This window comes from Sturnus vulgaris, chromosome 1 (genome assembly GCF_052056855.1).
Source record: "Sturnus vulgaris isolate bStuVul1 chromosome 1, bStuVul1.hap1, whole genome shotgun sequence".
In the NCBI taxonomy this organism is placed as follows: Eukaryota; Metazoa; Chordata; class Aves; order Passeriformes; family Sturnidae; genus Sturnus; species Sturnus vulgaris.
This window is the reverse complement of record NC_142243.1, coordinates 156,186,462-156,201,526: the sequence shown is the minus strand read 5'-3', so window position 1 is coordinate 156,201,526 and position 15,065 is coordinate 156,186,462. Positions and strand designations below refer to the sequence as shown.

At 60.8% G+C, this 15,065-nt stretch overlaps 3 protein-coding genes and 1 long non-coding RNA gene across 4 annotated transcripts; 2 read left to right on the top strand and 2 right to left on the bottom strand.

Annotated features, from left to right (window-relative positions):
- Positions 1-227: 227 nt before the first annotated feature.
- On the bottom strand, positions 228-2,096 carry LOC148225640 (erythroblast NAD(P)(+)--arginine ADP-ribosyltransferase-like). Its single transcript, XM_088180815.1, is given in 5 exon segments — positions 228-658; positions 1,350-1,426; positions 1,428-1,506; positions 1,509-1,760; positions 1,763-2,096. Coding segments are annotated over 5 exon segments (828 nt in total). The 3' UTR covers positions 228-572.
- Positions 2,097-3,738: 1,642 nt separating this feature from the next.
- LOC148225639 (uncharacterized) lies at positions 3,739-4,974 on the top strand. The gene is made up of 2 exons (XR_015808804.1): positions 3,739-3,924; positions 4,544-4,974. It is a non-coding gene; the product is annotated as an uncharacterized LOC148225639 (long non-coding RNA).
- Positions 4,975-5,612: 638 nt separating this feature from the next.
- LOC148225638 (GPI-linked NAD(P)(+)--arginine ADP-ribosyltransferase 1-like) lies at positions 5,613-8,288 on the bottom strand. The gene is made up of 3 exons (XM_088180808.1): positions 7,635-8,288; positions 6,965-7,145; positions 5,613-5,994 (listed from the first exon to the last, which is right to left on the bottom strand). The coding sequence occupies exons 1-3, from the start codon at positions 8,286-8,288 to the stop codon at positions 5,909-5,911; spliced, it is 921 nt and encodes a 306-aa protein (XP_088036934.1). The 3' UTR covers positions 5,613-5,908.
- Positions 8,289-12,061: 3,773 nt separating this feature from the next.
- LOC148225637 (CKLF-like MARVEL transmembrane domain-containing protein 5) lies at positions 12,062-14,853 on the top strand. The gene is made up of 5 exons (XM_088180824.1): positions 12,062-12,180; positions 12,958-13,110; positions 13,539-13,634; positions 13,768-13,846; positions 14,646-14,853. The coding sequence occupies exons 1-5, from the start codon at positions 12,082-12,084 to the stop codon at positions 14,666-14,668; spliced, it is 450 nt and encodes a 149-aa protein (XP_088036950.1). The 5' UTR covers positions 12,062-12,081; the 3' UTR covers positions 14,669-14,853.
- The last annotated feature ends 212 nt before the right edge of the window (positions 14,854-15,065 follow it).

Here is a 15,065-nt window from a genome sequence, read left to right as displayed (position 1 = left end):
TAAAACTGCACCTTCTACAGGAGCACTGCTTCAACAGAACCACATCTGTCATCCAGGAGGACTGCAGCCACCATTTATAGGGACTGCTACCAACACCCTGACTGACAGGGTGTCAGGTTGTATTTCTGACTGTCTCGGTGGTTGTTTCTTTTATATTATTGCATGTATTTTATTTTTTTCTCTTTTCTCCTATTAAATTGTGTTACTGACTCGGAGTCTCGCTCTGGTTTTACTTTCAAACCAACACATACAATTTATTTGATTGAATTGTTTAAGAGAATTATTTTGATAGAACAATTTCACAGAATTGTTTTAATGCCATTTCTATGATCGAATGATTTCGTAGAATTGTTTCGATTGAATTATTTCATAGAATTGTTTTGCACGATGGCCTTGGTGGCCACAGTGGCCACAGTGACCTCCTGGAGGCCACAGAAGCCAAGGTGGCCACAGTGGCCGTGGTGGCCTTGGGAACGTTGGTGGCCACGACTCTCTGGGGGGTCTGGTGACCTCGGTGGCCACGGTGGCCACAGTGACCTCGATGACCTCGGTGCCCTCGGTGGCTCCGTGGCTCAGAGGATCCCGGTGGCCACTGCCAGGGCTGTGGTGGCCACGAGGAGTCCTGCGAGGTGGCCGGGGGCCCTGGGGACGCTCCCACCTGGGGGACAAAGAGGGGGCTCAGGGGGAGTGAGGGGGTCAGGGCCGGCCATAACGGGGGCTGGGGGGGCCAGGAGAGATGGGGACCATGAGGTGACAGGTGACAGGGTGGGGGGAGGGGGGCGGGACAGGGGCCAGGGAGGTCAGGGGGGTCACGGTGGCCTTAGGGGTGACAGGGGGGGACAGGGGGTGACAGGGGGGGACAGGGGGTGACGGGGGGGTCCCGGCCCACCCGTGTCCCGCACACAGAGCCTGTCCCACAGCACTGCCTGTGGACAGGGGAGACAGGGACACAATGGGGGGGTCCCTGTCCCTGTCCCCATCCCTGTCCCTGTCATGGGCATCCCTGTCCCCACACTTGGTGTCCCCAGCACGGGGTGTCCTTGTCCCCACACACTCCGTGGGTGCCCCTGTCCCTGTCCCCCATCCCCCGGGAGTGTCATTGTCCCCTGTGTCTCATCATGGCTGTCCCCATGGCCCCAATGGGTGTCCCCAGGCTGTCCCATGGCCCCAATGGGTGTCCCCATGGCCCCAATGGGTGTCCCCAGGCTGTCCCCATGGCTGTCCCATGTCCCCATTGCTGTCCCCATGTCCCCATTGCTGTCCCCAGGCTGTCCCCATGTCCCCAGGCTGTCCCCATTGCTGTCCCCATGGCCCCAGGCTGTCCCCAGGCTGTCCCAGGCTGTCCCCACCTGTCACCCACTCGCAGTTGTATTTGCTGTAGGTGCCAGTGGAGTTGAGGTGGATCTCACTTTGCCCCTTTGGGGATGACTTTGGTGACGTTGAAGGTCTCGAAGGGCGGGATCAGCACCTCGTCCTCGTCGGGATATTCAGAGAATTCCCGGATGAGGCGCCCTGGCACGTCCTCACCCGGAACACCGTGTTGGTGCCGAATCCTTGGGCAACGTTTTCACAAAGTGACGCCGACGTGAATCGACCGAACCTGACGGTGGCCCCGAGCTTTGCCTTGAACACTTTGTCGTTCACCCCCCGCACCACACAGTGACATTTCTGTCCCTTCCCAGCGTCCCTCAGCGTGGCCAGGGCGTCGGTGAGCAGGAAATGCAGAGTTTTGTAGTGGAAATTGTGCCGGTATTGCTGGGGGAGATCCCGGCCACGCTCACTTTCTCGTTGAAATCCTCGTACAGGTAATTCATGGTGTAGGCCGTGATGGCGCTGGCCTGGGCTGGGGACAGAGGTGACACACGGGACTCCCGACCCTGCCACTTGGACTCAGCCTCGGGCCAGACCCGGGCAAACTCAGCATTGTTCTGGAAGTCAGAGCGTTTCAGGGCCGGCAGGGCCCTGCTCATGGCAAGGCCACAGTCCCGGTACTGGTCATCGAAGGAGGCCGGGGCCATGTCCAGGGCCACCTCCTCCATTGCCATGGTGGCCACGGGCACGGCCAGCAGGACCACGGTGAGAGCCAGGAGAGCCATGGAGGGAGAGGCCACGGGGAGCAGAGTGGGCACTGGGGGACACAGAGTGGGACACTGAGTGGGACACTGGGGGACACTGGGGGACACTGGGGGACACTGGGGGACACTGGGGGACACAGAGTGGGACACTGAGTGGGACACTGGGGGACACAGAGGGGACACTGGGGGACACAGAGGGACACTGGGGACACTGGGGGACACTGGGGGACACTGAGGGACACTGGGGGACACTGAGTGGGACACTGGGGGGCACTGGGGGACACTGGGGGACACTGGGGGGCACAGAGGGGACACGGAGAGAGTTCCTCAGTGAGGGACTGGGGAGGGCAGTGGGGTCAGCCCAGGGGGAAGGGAGGACAGGAGACCCCAGGGCGTGTCCGGGGTCCCCCGTCCCAAATCCTGGGGTCACTTTTGCCTCCCCAACAACCCCCAAGCACCCCAGGGACCCCAATCCCACCCCCACAGCACCATGGCCCCCCCCTTCCCCCCAGGGACCCCAATCCCACCCCCACAGCACCAAGGGCCCCCCCCTTCCCCCCAGGGACCCCAATCCCACCCCCACAGCACCATGGCCCCCCCCTTCCCCCCAGGGACCCCAATCCCACCCCCACAGCACCATGGCCCCCCCAGCCCAATCCCACTCCCACCATTACAATTCCCCTCAGCCCCCCAGGACCCCGGCCCAAATCCTGAGGTCACTCCCTGAGCCCCTCACTGCTCCCCTCGGCCTCTCCCCACACCCCAACCCCTTTCCCTGTCCCCAATTTCTTTGGTGCCACCCCAGACCCTCCCCCCAAATCCGGGCATCACCCCCTCCCCCCACAGTGTGTCCCAGCCCCCCGTGACCCCAATCCCACTCCCACCATCCCGTGTCCCCCATCGCTGCCCCCAGAGCACCCCAGACCCCAATCTCAGCCCCATGACACCCCAGACCCCAATCCCAAAGTTCCCTGTCCCCCCCTAAAATACACCCAGGGTGCCCCCAGCCCCAATTCTTCATCAGCTCGGACTCACAGCAGATCTCTCCTGGTCCTGAGCTCAGGGGGTCTTTCCACAGGGTATTTATGCACCCTAATTATAAATATTCATTAAAATGGGCTTGTAGGGTACCACAGAACCAGGGCTTTTCCCGTAAATAATTTGCATGGCCCTTCCCCTTCCAAGAAATAATTTTATTGTTCTTGGGGGGTCACAGAAGGGCATCGAGGGCAGGGTTTTCTGTGAGCGTCCTGAAGTCCCCCATCACCTTCCCCTGAACTTTCATTTTTGGCCAGCCCCGCTCGTTGTGTGTTCCAGGATTTGTCCGGATCCCCCTCCCAGATTTCCCTTTTTTCCTGTTTCTCCCACGCTGCAGTCACGTTTATTCTGCTGAGTCGTCGCTTTTAAATCCTTCCGGAAATTTCTGTGAGTTCAGCTCGCGGCCCCTTCAGGGCGACTGAAATTTTGGCTTCTTCTCTCTTTTATTGCTCGCCCCCTCCAGGAGCACAATCCCAGTGATCCCAGTGCTCCCAGTGCTCTCCAGTGCCCTCCCAGTCCTTCCCAGTGCCCTCCAAGTGCCCCCCCCCAGTGCCCTCCCAGTGCTCCCAGTGCTCCCAGTTACCGGCCAATGAGAGCTCATGGGCGTTGGGCACCCACACGGTGTTCCAGGTGTGCACCTGCCAGGGCGCCTCCATCCGGGAATTCTCCTTCTTCCCGCACGAGGACGAGGTGCTGATCCCGCCCTTCGAGACCTTCAACGTCACCAAAGTCATCCCCAAAGGGGACAAAGTGGAGATCCACCTCCACTCCACTGGCACCTACAGCAAATACAACTGCGAGTGGGTGACAGGTGGGGACAGCCTGGGGACAGCCTGGGGACAGCAATGGGGACAGCCTGGGGACATGGGACAGCCTGGGGACAGCAATGGGGACAGCCTGGGGACATGGGGACAGCAATGGGGACAGCCTGGGGACACCCATTGGGGCCATGGGGACAGCCATGATGAGGCACAGGGGACAATGACACTCCCTGGGGATGGGGGACGGGGACAGGGGCACCCACGGAGTGTGTGGGACAAGGACACCCCGTGCTGGGGACACCAAGTGTGGGGACAGGAATGCCCATGACAGGGACAGGGATGGGGACAGGGACAGGGACCCCCCCATTGTGTCCCTGTCCCCCTGTCCACAGGCAGTGCTGTGGGGACAGGCTCTGTGTGCTGGACACGGTGGGCCGGGACCCCCCCGTCACCCCCTGTCCCCCCCTGTCCCACCCTGTCCCCCCTGACCCCCCCGTCACCCCCAAGGCCACCGTGACCCCCCCTGACCTCCCTGGCCCCTGTCCCGCCCCCCTCCCCCACCCTGTCACCTGTCACCTCATGGTCCCCATCTCTCCTGGCCCCCCCAGCCCCCGTTATGGCCGGCCCTGACCCCCTCACTCCCCCTGAGCCCCCCTCTTTGTCCCCCAGGTGGGAGCGTCCCCAGGACCCCCGGCCACCTCGCAGGACTCCTCGTGGCCACCACAGCCCTGGCAGTGGCCACCGGGATCCTCTGAGCCACGGAGCCACCGAGGGCACCGAGGGCATCGAGGTCACTGTGGCCACCGTGGCCACCGAGGTCACCAGACCCCCCAGAGAGTCGTGGCCACCAACGTTCCCAAGGCCACCATGGCCACTGTGGCCACCTTGGCTTCTGTGGCCTCCAGGAGGTCACTGTGGCCACTGTGGCCACCAAGGCCATCGTGCAAAACAATTCTATGAAATAATTCAATCAAAACAATTCTACGAAATCATTCGATCATAGAAATGGCATTAAAACAATTCTGTGAAATTGTTCTATCAAAATAATTCTCTTAAACAATTCAATCAAATAAATTGTATGTGTTGGTTTGAAAGTAAAACCAGAGCGAGACTCCAAGTCAGTAATACAATTTAACAGGAGAGAAGAGAAAAAATAAAATACATGCAATAATATAAAAGAAACAACCACCGAGACAGTCAGAAATACAACCTGACACGCTGTCAGTCAGGGTGTTGGTAGCAGTCCGTATAAATGGTGGCTGCAGTCCTCCTGGATGACAGATGTGGTTCTGTTGAAGCAGTGCTCCTGTAGAAGGTGCAGTTTTCCTCCCAAGATCCAGCGATGATGTGGAAAAAGGTCCGACTTTCTCTGGGATCCAGTAGAAAGGTCTGCCCTCGGGTCCCAAACCCCAGTTTTTTATCTAGGTAGGAAAGGCTTGGCTCCTGCCCCTGGTTGGGGCATCTCCCAATGGGATGATGTAATCTTATCAGTCACACAATAGGACTGAATGGCCCATTAACAGAATATATCTTCTGGAGGAGGGATGGGTTGTGAAAAGATAACGATGATCATCCCCCCATCTTATCAGATGGCACATCAGCAGAGGATATCTCCCACAGAGATAAGGATCACCACCCCTCCCACATTTTAACAGATGGGGAGAGAATACACATTTCTGCATTGTACCCCAGGACATTGTGATAAACTGATTTAATAAAATCGCTTTGATGGAATTGATCGGATACAAATATTTATTGGAATTGGTTTGATGCAATTGTCCCGATGGAATTATTGAAGGGAATCGTTCCAGTCCAATAATTCGATGGAATTGTTTTAATAGAATTATTTGGTAGAATCGCTTTGATGGAAGAATTTCATAGAATTGTTTGATTTGATACAATTATTTAACAGAATTGATTTGATACAATTGTTCTGATTGAATCATTTAACAGAATTGTTTTGTACAATGGCCTCGGTGGCCACGGTGGCCACAGTGACCTCGATGCCCTCGGTGCCCTCGGTGGCTCCGTGGCTCAGAGGATCCCGGTGGCCACTGCCAGGGCTGTGGTGGCCAAGAGGAGTCCTGCGAGGTGGCCGGGGGCCCTGGGGACGCTCCCACCTGGGGGACAAAGAGGGGGCTCAGGGGGAGTGAGGGGGTCAGGGCCGGCCATAACGGGGGCTGGGGGGGGCCAGGAGAGATGGGGACCATGAGGTGACAGGTGACAGGGTGGGGGAGGGGGGCGGGACAGGGGCCAGGGAGGTCAGGGGGGTCACGGTGGCCTTGGGGGTGACAGGGGGGACAGGGGGTGACAGGGGGTGACAGGGGGTGACAGGGGTGACAGGGGGGGACAGGGGGTGACGGGGGGGTCCCGGCCCACCCGTGTCCAGCACACAGAGCCTGTCCCCACAGCACTGCCTGTGGACAGGGGGGACAGGGACACAATGGGGGGGTCCCTGTGCCTGTCCCCATCCCTGTCCCTGTCATGGGCATTCCTGTCCCCTCACTTGGTGTCCCCAGCACGGGGTGTCCTTGTCCCCACACACTCCGTGGGTGCCCCTGGCCCTGTCCCCCATCCCCAGGGAGTGTCATTGTCCCCTGTGCCTCATCATGGCTGTCCCCATGGCCCCAATGGGTGTCCCCATGGCCACATTGCTGTCCCCAGGCTGTCCCCATGGCCCCAGGCTGTCCCCAGGCTGTCCCCATGTCCCCATGGCTGTCCCCATTGCTGTCCCCAGGCTGTCCCCATGTCCCCATTGCTGTCCCCATGGCTGTCCCCATTGCTGTCCCCAGGCTGTCCCCATCTCCCCATTGCTGTCCCCAGGCTGTCCCCAGGCTGTCCCCAGGCTGTCCCCATGTCCCCAGGCTGTCCCCAGGCTGTCCCCATTGCTGTCCCCAGGCTGTCCCCATGTCCCCAGGCTGTCCCCAGGCTGTCCCCATGGCTGTCCCCAGGCTGTCCCCAGGCTGTCCCCATGTCCCCATTGCTGTCCCCATTGCTGTCCCCAGGCTGTCCCCAGGCTGTCCCCAGGCTGTCCCCAGGCTGTCCCCATGTCCCCAGGCTGTCCCCAGGCTGTCCCCAGGCTGTCCCCACCTGTCACCCACTCGCAGTTGTATTTGCTGTAGGTGCCAGTGGAGTGGAGGTGGATCTCCACTTTGTCCCCTTTGGGGATGACTTTGGTGACGTTGAAGGTCTCGAAGGGCGGGATCAGCACCTCGTCCTCGTGCGGGAAGAAGGAGAATTCCCGGATGGAGACGCCCTGGCAGGTGCACACCTGTGTCAGGACAATGAATCCACAAACACCAGAGGTTTGTGTCCAGAAAGGAGCCAGAGGAGTCCTTGGTGCTTTATTCCAATAAAGGGAGAGGCCGTGGCTCATTCCCCTGGGGTCTCTCCCATTGGTGGAGGCCTCAGCCTCCTTTTTATCCCAATTTCCCATCCACATTTCCCTCTCTCTTTCCCCATTGCTGAGGGACCTGAGAGGCTCCAAACCCCAAACCCCGACACCTGAGATTCCCCTCTAAGGTACAACCCTCCCTTTTCACTTTTCATTCCTCCAGGATTCACAGTTTCCCCCCCCCGCTGCTCCTTTCACCTTTCGGTATCCAATTCCATTTCTCAGTTTGTGTGCAAAGGCAAATCTCCCTTTCCATTCCTCGACCCGTGCCGTCCCTCCCGTTGTTTCTGTCCCCTCCCGGCGCTGGTTTTACCCGGGGGCTGCCTCACAGCTCGTTTGTGGGGCCAAACTCGGCGCGGCCGTCACCTGGAACGCCGTGTCGGTGCCGAACGCCCGCGCGCTCTCGTTGCTCGCCGACGCCGACGCGAAGTGGCCGAAGCGGACGGCGCGGCCCGGCCGGGCCTCGAAGCGAACCCCCCGGACCCCCCGGAACACGCGGTGACAGCGAGGGCCCCGCGCCGCCCTGAGCGCGGCCAGGCCTCGGCTCAGCAGGAAATGCAGAGTTTTGAAGTGGAAACGGTCGCGGTATTGGCGGCGCGAGCGGCCGGCCGAGCGCACGGCGGCGTTGAAGTCGCGGTGTAACGGCAGCGGCGCCGTGTAGGCCAAGAGGGCCGCGGCCTGCTCTGGGGACAGAGGGGACACGGCGGGGGACACGGGGGACGCCCCGGGGGACGGCGCGGGGGACGCGGGGGAGCGGCGGCGACGCCACTCGGCCGCCGCCAGAGCCCAGGCCTCGGCCCAGGCGCCGCCGCGCCGCAGCTCGGAGCCGTTCAGGGCCGGCAAGGCCGCGGCCATGGCGGGGCCGCAGCCCCGGTATCGGTCATCGAAGGAGTCCGGGGACATGTCCAGGGCCACCACGACGGGGGGGGGGACACTGGGGGCAACCGGGGGGAGCGCGGTGGCCACGGGGGGGGCCAAGGTGAGGGCGAGCAGGGCCAGGGTGAGCGGGGCAGGGGCCATGGGTGGGCTAAGGGTGGGGATACTGGGGATACTGGGGATACTGGGGACACTGGGGATACTGGGGGATACTGGGGATACTGGGGATACTGGGGATACTGGGGGATACTGGGGACACTGGGGATACTGGGGACACTGGGGATACTGGGGATACTGGGGACACTGGGGGATACTGGGGACACTGGGGATACTGGGGATACTGGGGATACTGGGGGATACTGGGGATACTGGGGATACTGGGGGATACTGGGGATACTGGGGATACTGGGGATACTGGGGACACTGGGGATACTGGGGGATACTGGGGATACTGGGGGATACTGGGGGATACTGGGGACACTGGGGGATACTGGGGATACTGGGGATACTGGGGATACTGGGGGATACTGGGGATACTGGGGGATACTGGGGGATACTGGGGACACTGGGGGATACTGGGGATACTGGGGATACTGGGGATACTGGGGGATACTGGGGATACTGGGGATACTGGGGATACTGGGGGGACTGGGGACTCTGGGGATACTGGGGACACTGGGGGGACTGGGGATACTGGGGGAAACTGGGGATACTGGGGATACTGGGGATACTGGGAATACTGGGGGATACTGGGGATACTGGGGACACTGGGGATACTGGGGATACTGGGGATACTGGGGATACTGGGGGAATACTGGGGGATACTGGGGATACTGGGGACACTGGGGATACTGGGGATACTGGGGATACTGGGGATACTGGGGATACTGGGGGATACTGGGGATACTGGGGATACTGGGGATACTTGGGGAAACTGGGAATACTGGGGGACACTGGGGAAACTGGGGACACTGGGGATACTGGGGATACTGGAGATACTGGGGGGACTGGGGATACTGGGGACACTGGGGGACACTGGGGATACTGGGGATACTGGGGACACTGGGGGATACTGGGGGTACTGGGGATACTGGGGACACTGGGGATACTGGGGATACTGGGGGATACTGGGGGATACTGGGGATACTGGGGATACTGGGGATACTGGGGGATACTGGGGATACTGGGGATACTGGGGATACTGGGGACACTGGGGGATACTGGGGATACTGGGGATACTGGGGGATACTGGGGACACTGGGGACACTGGGGGGACACTGGGGATACTGGGGTCACTCGGGGACACTGGGGATACTGGGGGGACTGGGGGATACTGGGGATACTGGGGATACTGGGGGACACTGGGGATACTGGGGACACTGGGGATACTGGGAGATACTGGGGATACTGGGGATACTGGGAATATTGGGGATACTGGAGACACTGGGGGACACTGGGGGGACACTGGGACACTGGGGATACTGGGAATACTAGGGATACTGGGGACACTGGGGACACTGGGGACACTGGGGATACTGGGGACACTGGGAGACACTGGGGGGACACTGGGAGGACAGTGGGGGGACAGTGGGGGGACACGGAGAGGATCTGAATTTCAGCAGGGCCCCCCCAGTTACCCCCCGACCCCAAATCCCTCATCCCCCCCCCACTGCCCCCAGTGACCCCAATCCCAATCCTGGGATCAATCCCAGTCCCTCCAGTGACCCCAATCCCAGTCCTGGGATCAATCCCAGTCCCCCCAGTGACCCCAATCCCAGTCCTGGGATCAATCCCAGTCCCCCCAGTGACCCCAATCCCAGTCCTGGGATCAATCCCAGTCCCCCCAGTGACCCCAATCCCAGTCCTGGGATCAATCCCAGTCCCCCCAGTGACCCCAATCCCATCGTGGGATCAATCCCAGTCCCCCCAGTGACCCCAATCCCAATCCTGGGATCAATCCCAGTCCCCCCAGTGACCCCAATCCCAATCCTGGGATCAATCCCAGTCCCCCCAGTGACCCCAATCCCCCCTCAGGGCCCCACATCCCCCCCAAGCCCCCCCTGGACCCCAAATGTGGTTCCCAATCCCATATTCACCCCCCTCCCAGTATCCCCCAGTGTCCCCCCAGTATCCCCCAGTATCCCCCCAGTATCCCCAGTGTCCCCTCCCCCCCCTTTACCTCCCGGGGGGTCCCGGAGCCGCTCCCGCCCCTCCCCCCAAGGGTCACGTGACCTCTCCCCGTTTTTTTTTTTTAGCCGGGATCGGGCCCCGGGCCAGCCCCTCCCCCACCCCCGGGGTATTTTTAGGGTGTCCCCGCCCCTCCCCCACCCAGGGACACAGAACAACAAATGGGGGAACTGGGAGTGACTGGGGGTGACTGGGAGTGACTGGGAGTGACTGGGGGGGCACTGGGAGGATGCTGGGAGGGACTGGGAGTGACTGGGAGGGCACTGGGAGGGCACTGGGAGAGACTGGGAGGGCACTGGGAAGGACTGGGAGGGCACTGGGAGGGACTGGGAGAGACTGGGAGGGCACTGGGAGTGACTGGGAGTGACTGGGAGTGACTGGGAGGGACTGGGAGGGCACTGGGAGGGACTGGGAGTGACTGGGAGTGACTGGGAGGGACTGGGAGTGACTGGGAGGGCACTGGGAGGGACTGGGAGGCTCTGAATAAATGAAATTTTTATTTTGAAATAATTTGAAATCATTTGAAATTATTATTTTGCAATAATTTGAAATAATATTGAAATTGTTGTTTGGAAATGATTTGATTTGAAATGATTTGAAATTTCCTTTCCCCTTTTCCCTTCCCTTCCCTTTTCTCTGTCAATTATTAGATGAAAATATTGATATTATTATCTAAATATATTTGATATCGATCAATATTGTTTGTAATATGCAACAAATTATAAATCAAGTATTGTATCCGTTAAACAAGAAATTAATTATGGTACCATTGAAGTGATAAATTAATTATTGTATCATTGAAACAAGAAATTAATTATTGTATTATTTAAATCATTTATTAATTTTTGCACCATTGAATCACCACAAACGGCATTTCAAATAAGAAATTAATTAATTAATTAATTAATTAATTATTAAATTAATATCGTGGAAATAAGAAATTAATTATTGTATCATTTTTAATAATAAATTAATTATTCTATCATTGAAATAAGAAATTAATTTTTGTATCATTGAATCACCACAAATTTGCCTTTTCCTCTCAGCTCCCAGTTCATCCCAGTTCATCCCAGTTCATCCCAGTTCATCCCAGTATCCCATTATCCCCTCCCAGTCCCCTCCCAGTCCCTCCCAGTCCCTCCCAGTTTCCCCATCAAGGTCCCTTTGTCGTCGCTCCCGCCCGTGCCTGGCACGGAGGGGGGGATGGGTGGGGGGGGTGGGGGAGGGGCGGAGGGAAACCCACGTGTCCCCTCCCCCACCCCCAACGCCCCACAGGGATCCCCAGAGACCCCAAAACCCAGCGGGGACCCCCCGGGACCCCCCAAAATCCCCCCGGGGACCCCCAAAAATCCCCCCGGGACCCCCAAAAATCCCCCCGGGAACCCCAAAATCTCCTCGGGACCCCCAAAAATCCTCCGGGACCCCCAACCCCCCCCCCCAAAACCCCCTCGGGACCCCCTAAACCGCCCCCAACCCCCCCCGGACCTTCCCAGGACCCCCCCAAAATCCCCCCAAAACCCCTCGAGCCTCCCCAGGACCCCCCAAAAACTTCTCCAACCCCCCCCGGACCCCCCTAAACCCCCCCAAAATCCCCCAAATCACCCCCGGGACCCCCGAAAACCCCCCGGGACCCCCCAGGACCCCCCAGGACCCCCCGGGACCCCCCAAAAACCCCCCGGGAACCCCAGGACCCCCCCAGGACCACCCAGGACCCCCCCAGGACCCCCCGGGACCCCCCGGGACCCCCCAAATGCCCCCAGCCCCCCCCATGGGGCAGCCGGAGCCCCCCGGGATCTTCGACCTGGGGGGGCTGAAAACCCCCCGGGGGCTCCTGCTGGGAACGGAACTGGTACCGGAAACTGGGGAAACTGGGAGCACTGGGAGGGGAAACTGGGGATACTGGGAGCACTGGGAGGGGATACTGGGGATACTGGGGGGGGAAACTGGGGATACTGGGAGAACTGGGAGGGAAACTGGGGGAACTGGGAGAACTGGGAGGGAAACTAGGGGAACTGGGAGCACTGGGAGGGGAAACTGGGAGCACTGGGAGCACTGGGAGGGGAACTGGGGATACTGGGGGAACTGGGAGGGGAAACTGGGGGAACTGGGAGAACTGGGAGAGGAAACTGGGAGCACTGGGAGCACTGGGAGGGGAAACTGGGGGAACTGGGAGCACTGGGAGGGGAAACTGGGGAAAGCTGGGGATACTGGGAGGGGAAACTGGGGATACTGGGAGCACTGGGAGGGGAAACTGGGGAAACTGGGAGCACTGGGAGGGGATACTGGGGAAAGCTGGGGATACTGGGAGGGGAAACTGGGGATACTGGGAGCACTGGGAGGGGAAACTGGGGATACTGGGGATACTGGTCTGGGGGTACTGGGAGAACTGGGGGTTACTGGTGACCCAACTGTTGTCACCCCACCCCCCCCGTCACCCCCCCCATGTCCCCTGTGTCCCGCCCAGGTGCTCTCCGGGGCTCACCTGTCCCTCACCTGTCCCTCACCTGTCCCCAGGTGCTCACCGGGGCTCACCTGTCCCTCACCTGTCCCTCACCTGTCCCCAGGTGCTCACCTGTCCCTCACCTGTCCCTCACCTGTCCCTCACCTGTCCCTCACCTGTCCCCAGGTGCTCTCCGGGGCTCTCGTGGCTCTCCTGGCCCCCCCCGCCCCCCCCACCTTGGCCCCCGCTCTGCTCCAGACCCTGGGGGGGGCGGCGGCTCTGGGGGGGCACCTGCTGAGAGACCCCCCCAGACTGCCCGAGGGCTACGGCACCTGCCTGGTACGGACACACCTGGGGACACACCTGGGGACACACCTGGGACACACCTGGGGACACACCTGGGGACACCTGGGACACACCTGGGACACACCTGGGGACACCTGGGACACACCTGGGACACACCTGGGACACACCTGGGATACCTGGGGACACACCTGGGGACACCTGGAGACACCACGGTGGCACCTGTGGGACCCTCCCATCCATGTCCTCGTGTTCCCCTCCCCCACCTCGTGTCCCTAAGGTGTCCCCAGGTATCCCAGGTGTCCCCAGGTGTGTCCCCAGGTGTCCCCAGGTATCCCAGGTGTCTCCAGGTGTGTCCCAGGTTTGCCCAGGTGTCCCCAGGTGTCCCCAGGTGTCCCCAGGTGTCCCAGGTGTGTCCCAGGTGTGTCCCAGGTGTCCCCAAGGTGTCCCCCCTGTCCCCCCAGGACCTGCTCCGGGCTCTCAGTGGCGCCCTCATCTTCCTCGTGGTGGCCCTGGTGGCCTTGGCCTCGTCACGTGACGCCCTGGCTGCCACCACCTTCGTGAGTGTCCCCAAACCCCTCCCCCACCTCTGTGAGTGTCCCCAAACCCCTCCCCCACCTCCAGCCCCTCCCCCACCTCCAGCCCCGCCCCCTGTCTGACGTGGCCACGCCCCTTTTCCCTCCCCCCCCCCAGACCTTCGGCCTCATCCTCGCTTTGATTTTCGCCTTCGACGCCTTCGTGACCTTCCGGACACGGGCGGGGCCGGGACAGGGTGAGGGCACACCTGGGACACACCTGGGACACACCTGGGGACACCTGGGGACACCTGGGACACACCTGGGGACACCTGGGACACACCTGGGGACACCTGGGGACACCTGGGGATACCTGGGACACACCTGGGACACACCTGGGACACCTGGGGACACCTGGGGACACACCTGGGACACACCTGAGACACACCTGGGGACACCTGGGACACACCTGGGGACACACCTGGGACACACCTGGGGACACCTGGGGACACCTGGGGACACACCTGGGACACACCTGGGACACACCTGGGGACACACCTGGGGACACCTGGGGACACCTGGGACACACCTGGGACACCTGGGCACACCTGGGACACACCTGGGGACACCTGGGGACACCTGGGGACACACCTGGGACACACCTGGGACACACCTGGGACACACCTGGGGACACCTGGGACACACCTGGGGACACCTGGGGACACCTGGGACACACCTGGGACACACCTGGGGACACACCTGGGACACACCTGGGACACACCTGGGGACACCTGGGGACACCTGGGACACACCTGGGACACCTGGGCACACCTGGGACACACCTGGGGACACCTGGGATATACCTGGGACACACCTGGGGACACCTGGGGACACCTGGGGACACCTGGGACACACCTGGGGATACCTGGGGACACCTGGGGTGTGGGGACACACCTGGGACATCTTGGGTGGGGTTGGGGACACGTGGGCCCCCTCTGGGTGGGGGTGGGGCACACCTGGATCCTCCTGCACCGTCTCCACCTGTTCCTCCCCCAGATCCCGACACGGAGAGCACCTGACGGCCACGCCCCCCCCAATGTCCCCAATGTCCCCCCAATGTCCCCCAATGTCCCCCCAGTGTCCCCAATGTCCCCAATGTCCCCCAATGTCCCCCAATGTCCCCCCAATGTCCCCCCAATGTCCCCCCAATGTCCCCCAATGTCCCCCCAATGTCCCCCAATGTCCCCCCAATGTCCCCCCAATGTCCCCCAGTGTCCCCCCAATGTCCCCCAATGTCCCCCAGTGTCCCCCCAATGTCCCCCAATGTCCCCCAATGTCCCCCAGTGTCCCCAATGTCCCCAATGTCCCCAAATGTCCCCCAATGTTCCCCAATGTCCCCCCAATGTCCCCCCAATGTCCCCCAATGTCCCCCAATGTCCCCCAATGTCCCCCCAATGTCCCCCCAGTGTCCCCCCA

What these genes read in the sequence shown, in the direction of transcription:
- LOC148225638 (XM_088180808.1), bottom strand. Translation starts at nt 8,288, where the DNA reads ATGGCCCCTGCCCCGCTCACCCTGGCCCTGCTCGCCCTCACCTTGGCC. An exon ending in GCACCGACACGGCGTTCCAG is followed by an intron (nt 7,146 to 7,634) that starts GTGACGGCCGCG and finishes GTCCTGACACAG; the next exon opens with GTGTGCACCTGCCAGGGCGT. An exon ending in CAACTGCGAGTGGGTGACAG is followed by an intron (nt 5,995 to 6,964) that starts GTGGGGACAGCC and finishes TTTGTCCCCCAG; the next exon opens with GTGGGAGCGTCCCCAGGGCC.
- LOC148225637 (XM_088180824.1), top strand. Translation starts at nt 12,082, where the DNA reads ATGCCCCCAGCCCCCCCCATGGGGCAGCCGGAGCCCCCCGGGATCTTC. An exon ending in TCCTGCTGGGAACGGAACTG is followed by an intron (nt 12,181 to 12,957) that starts GTACCGGAAACT and finishes ACCTGTCCCCAG; the next exon opens with GTGCTCTCCGGGGCTCTCGT. An exon ending in AGGGCTACGGCACCTGCCTG is followed by an intron (nt 13,111 to 13,538) that starts GTACGGACACAC and finishes CTGTCCCCCCAG; the next exon opens with GACCTGCTCCGGGCTCTCAG.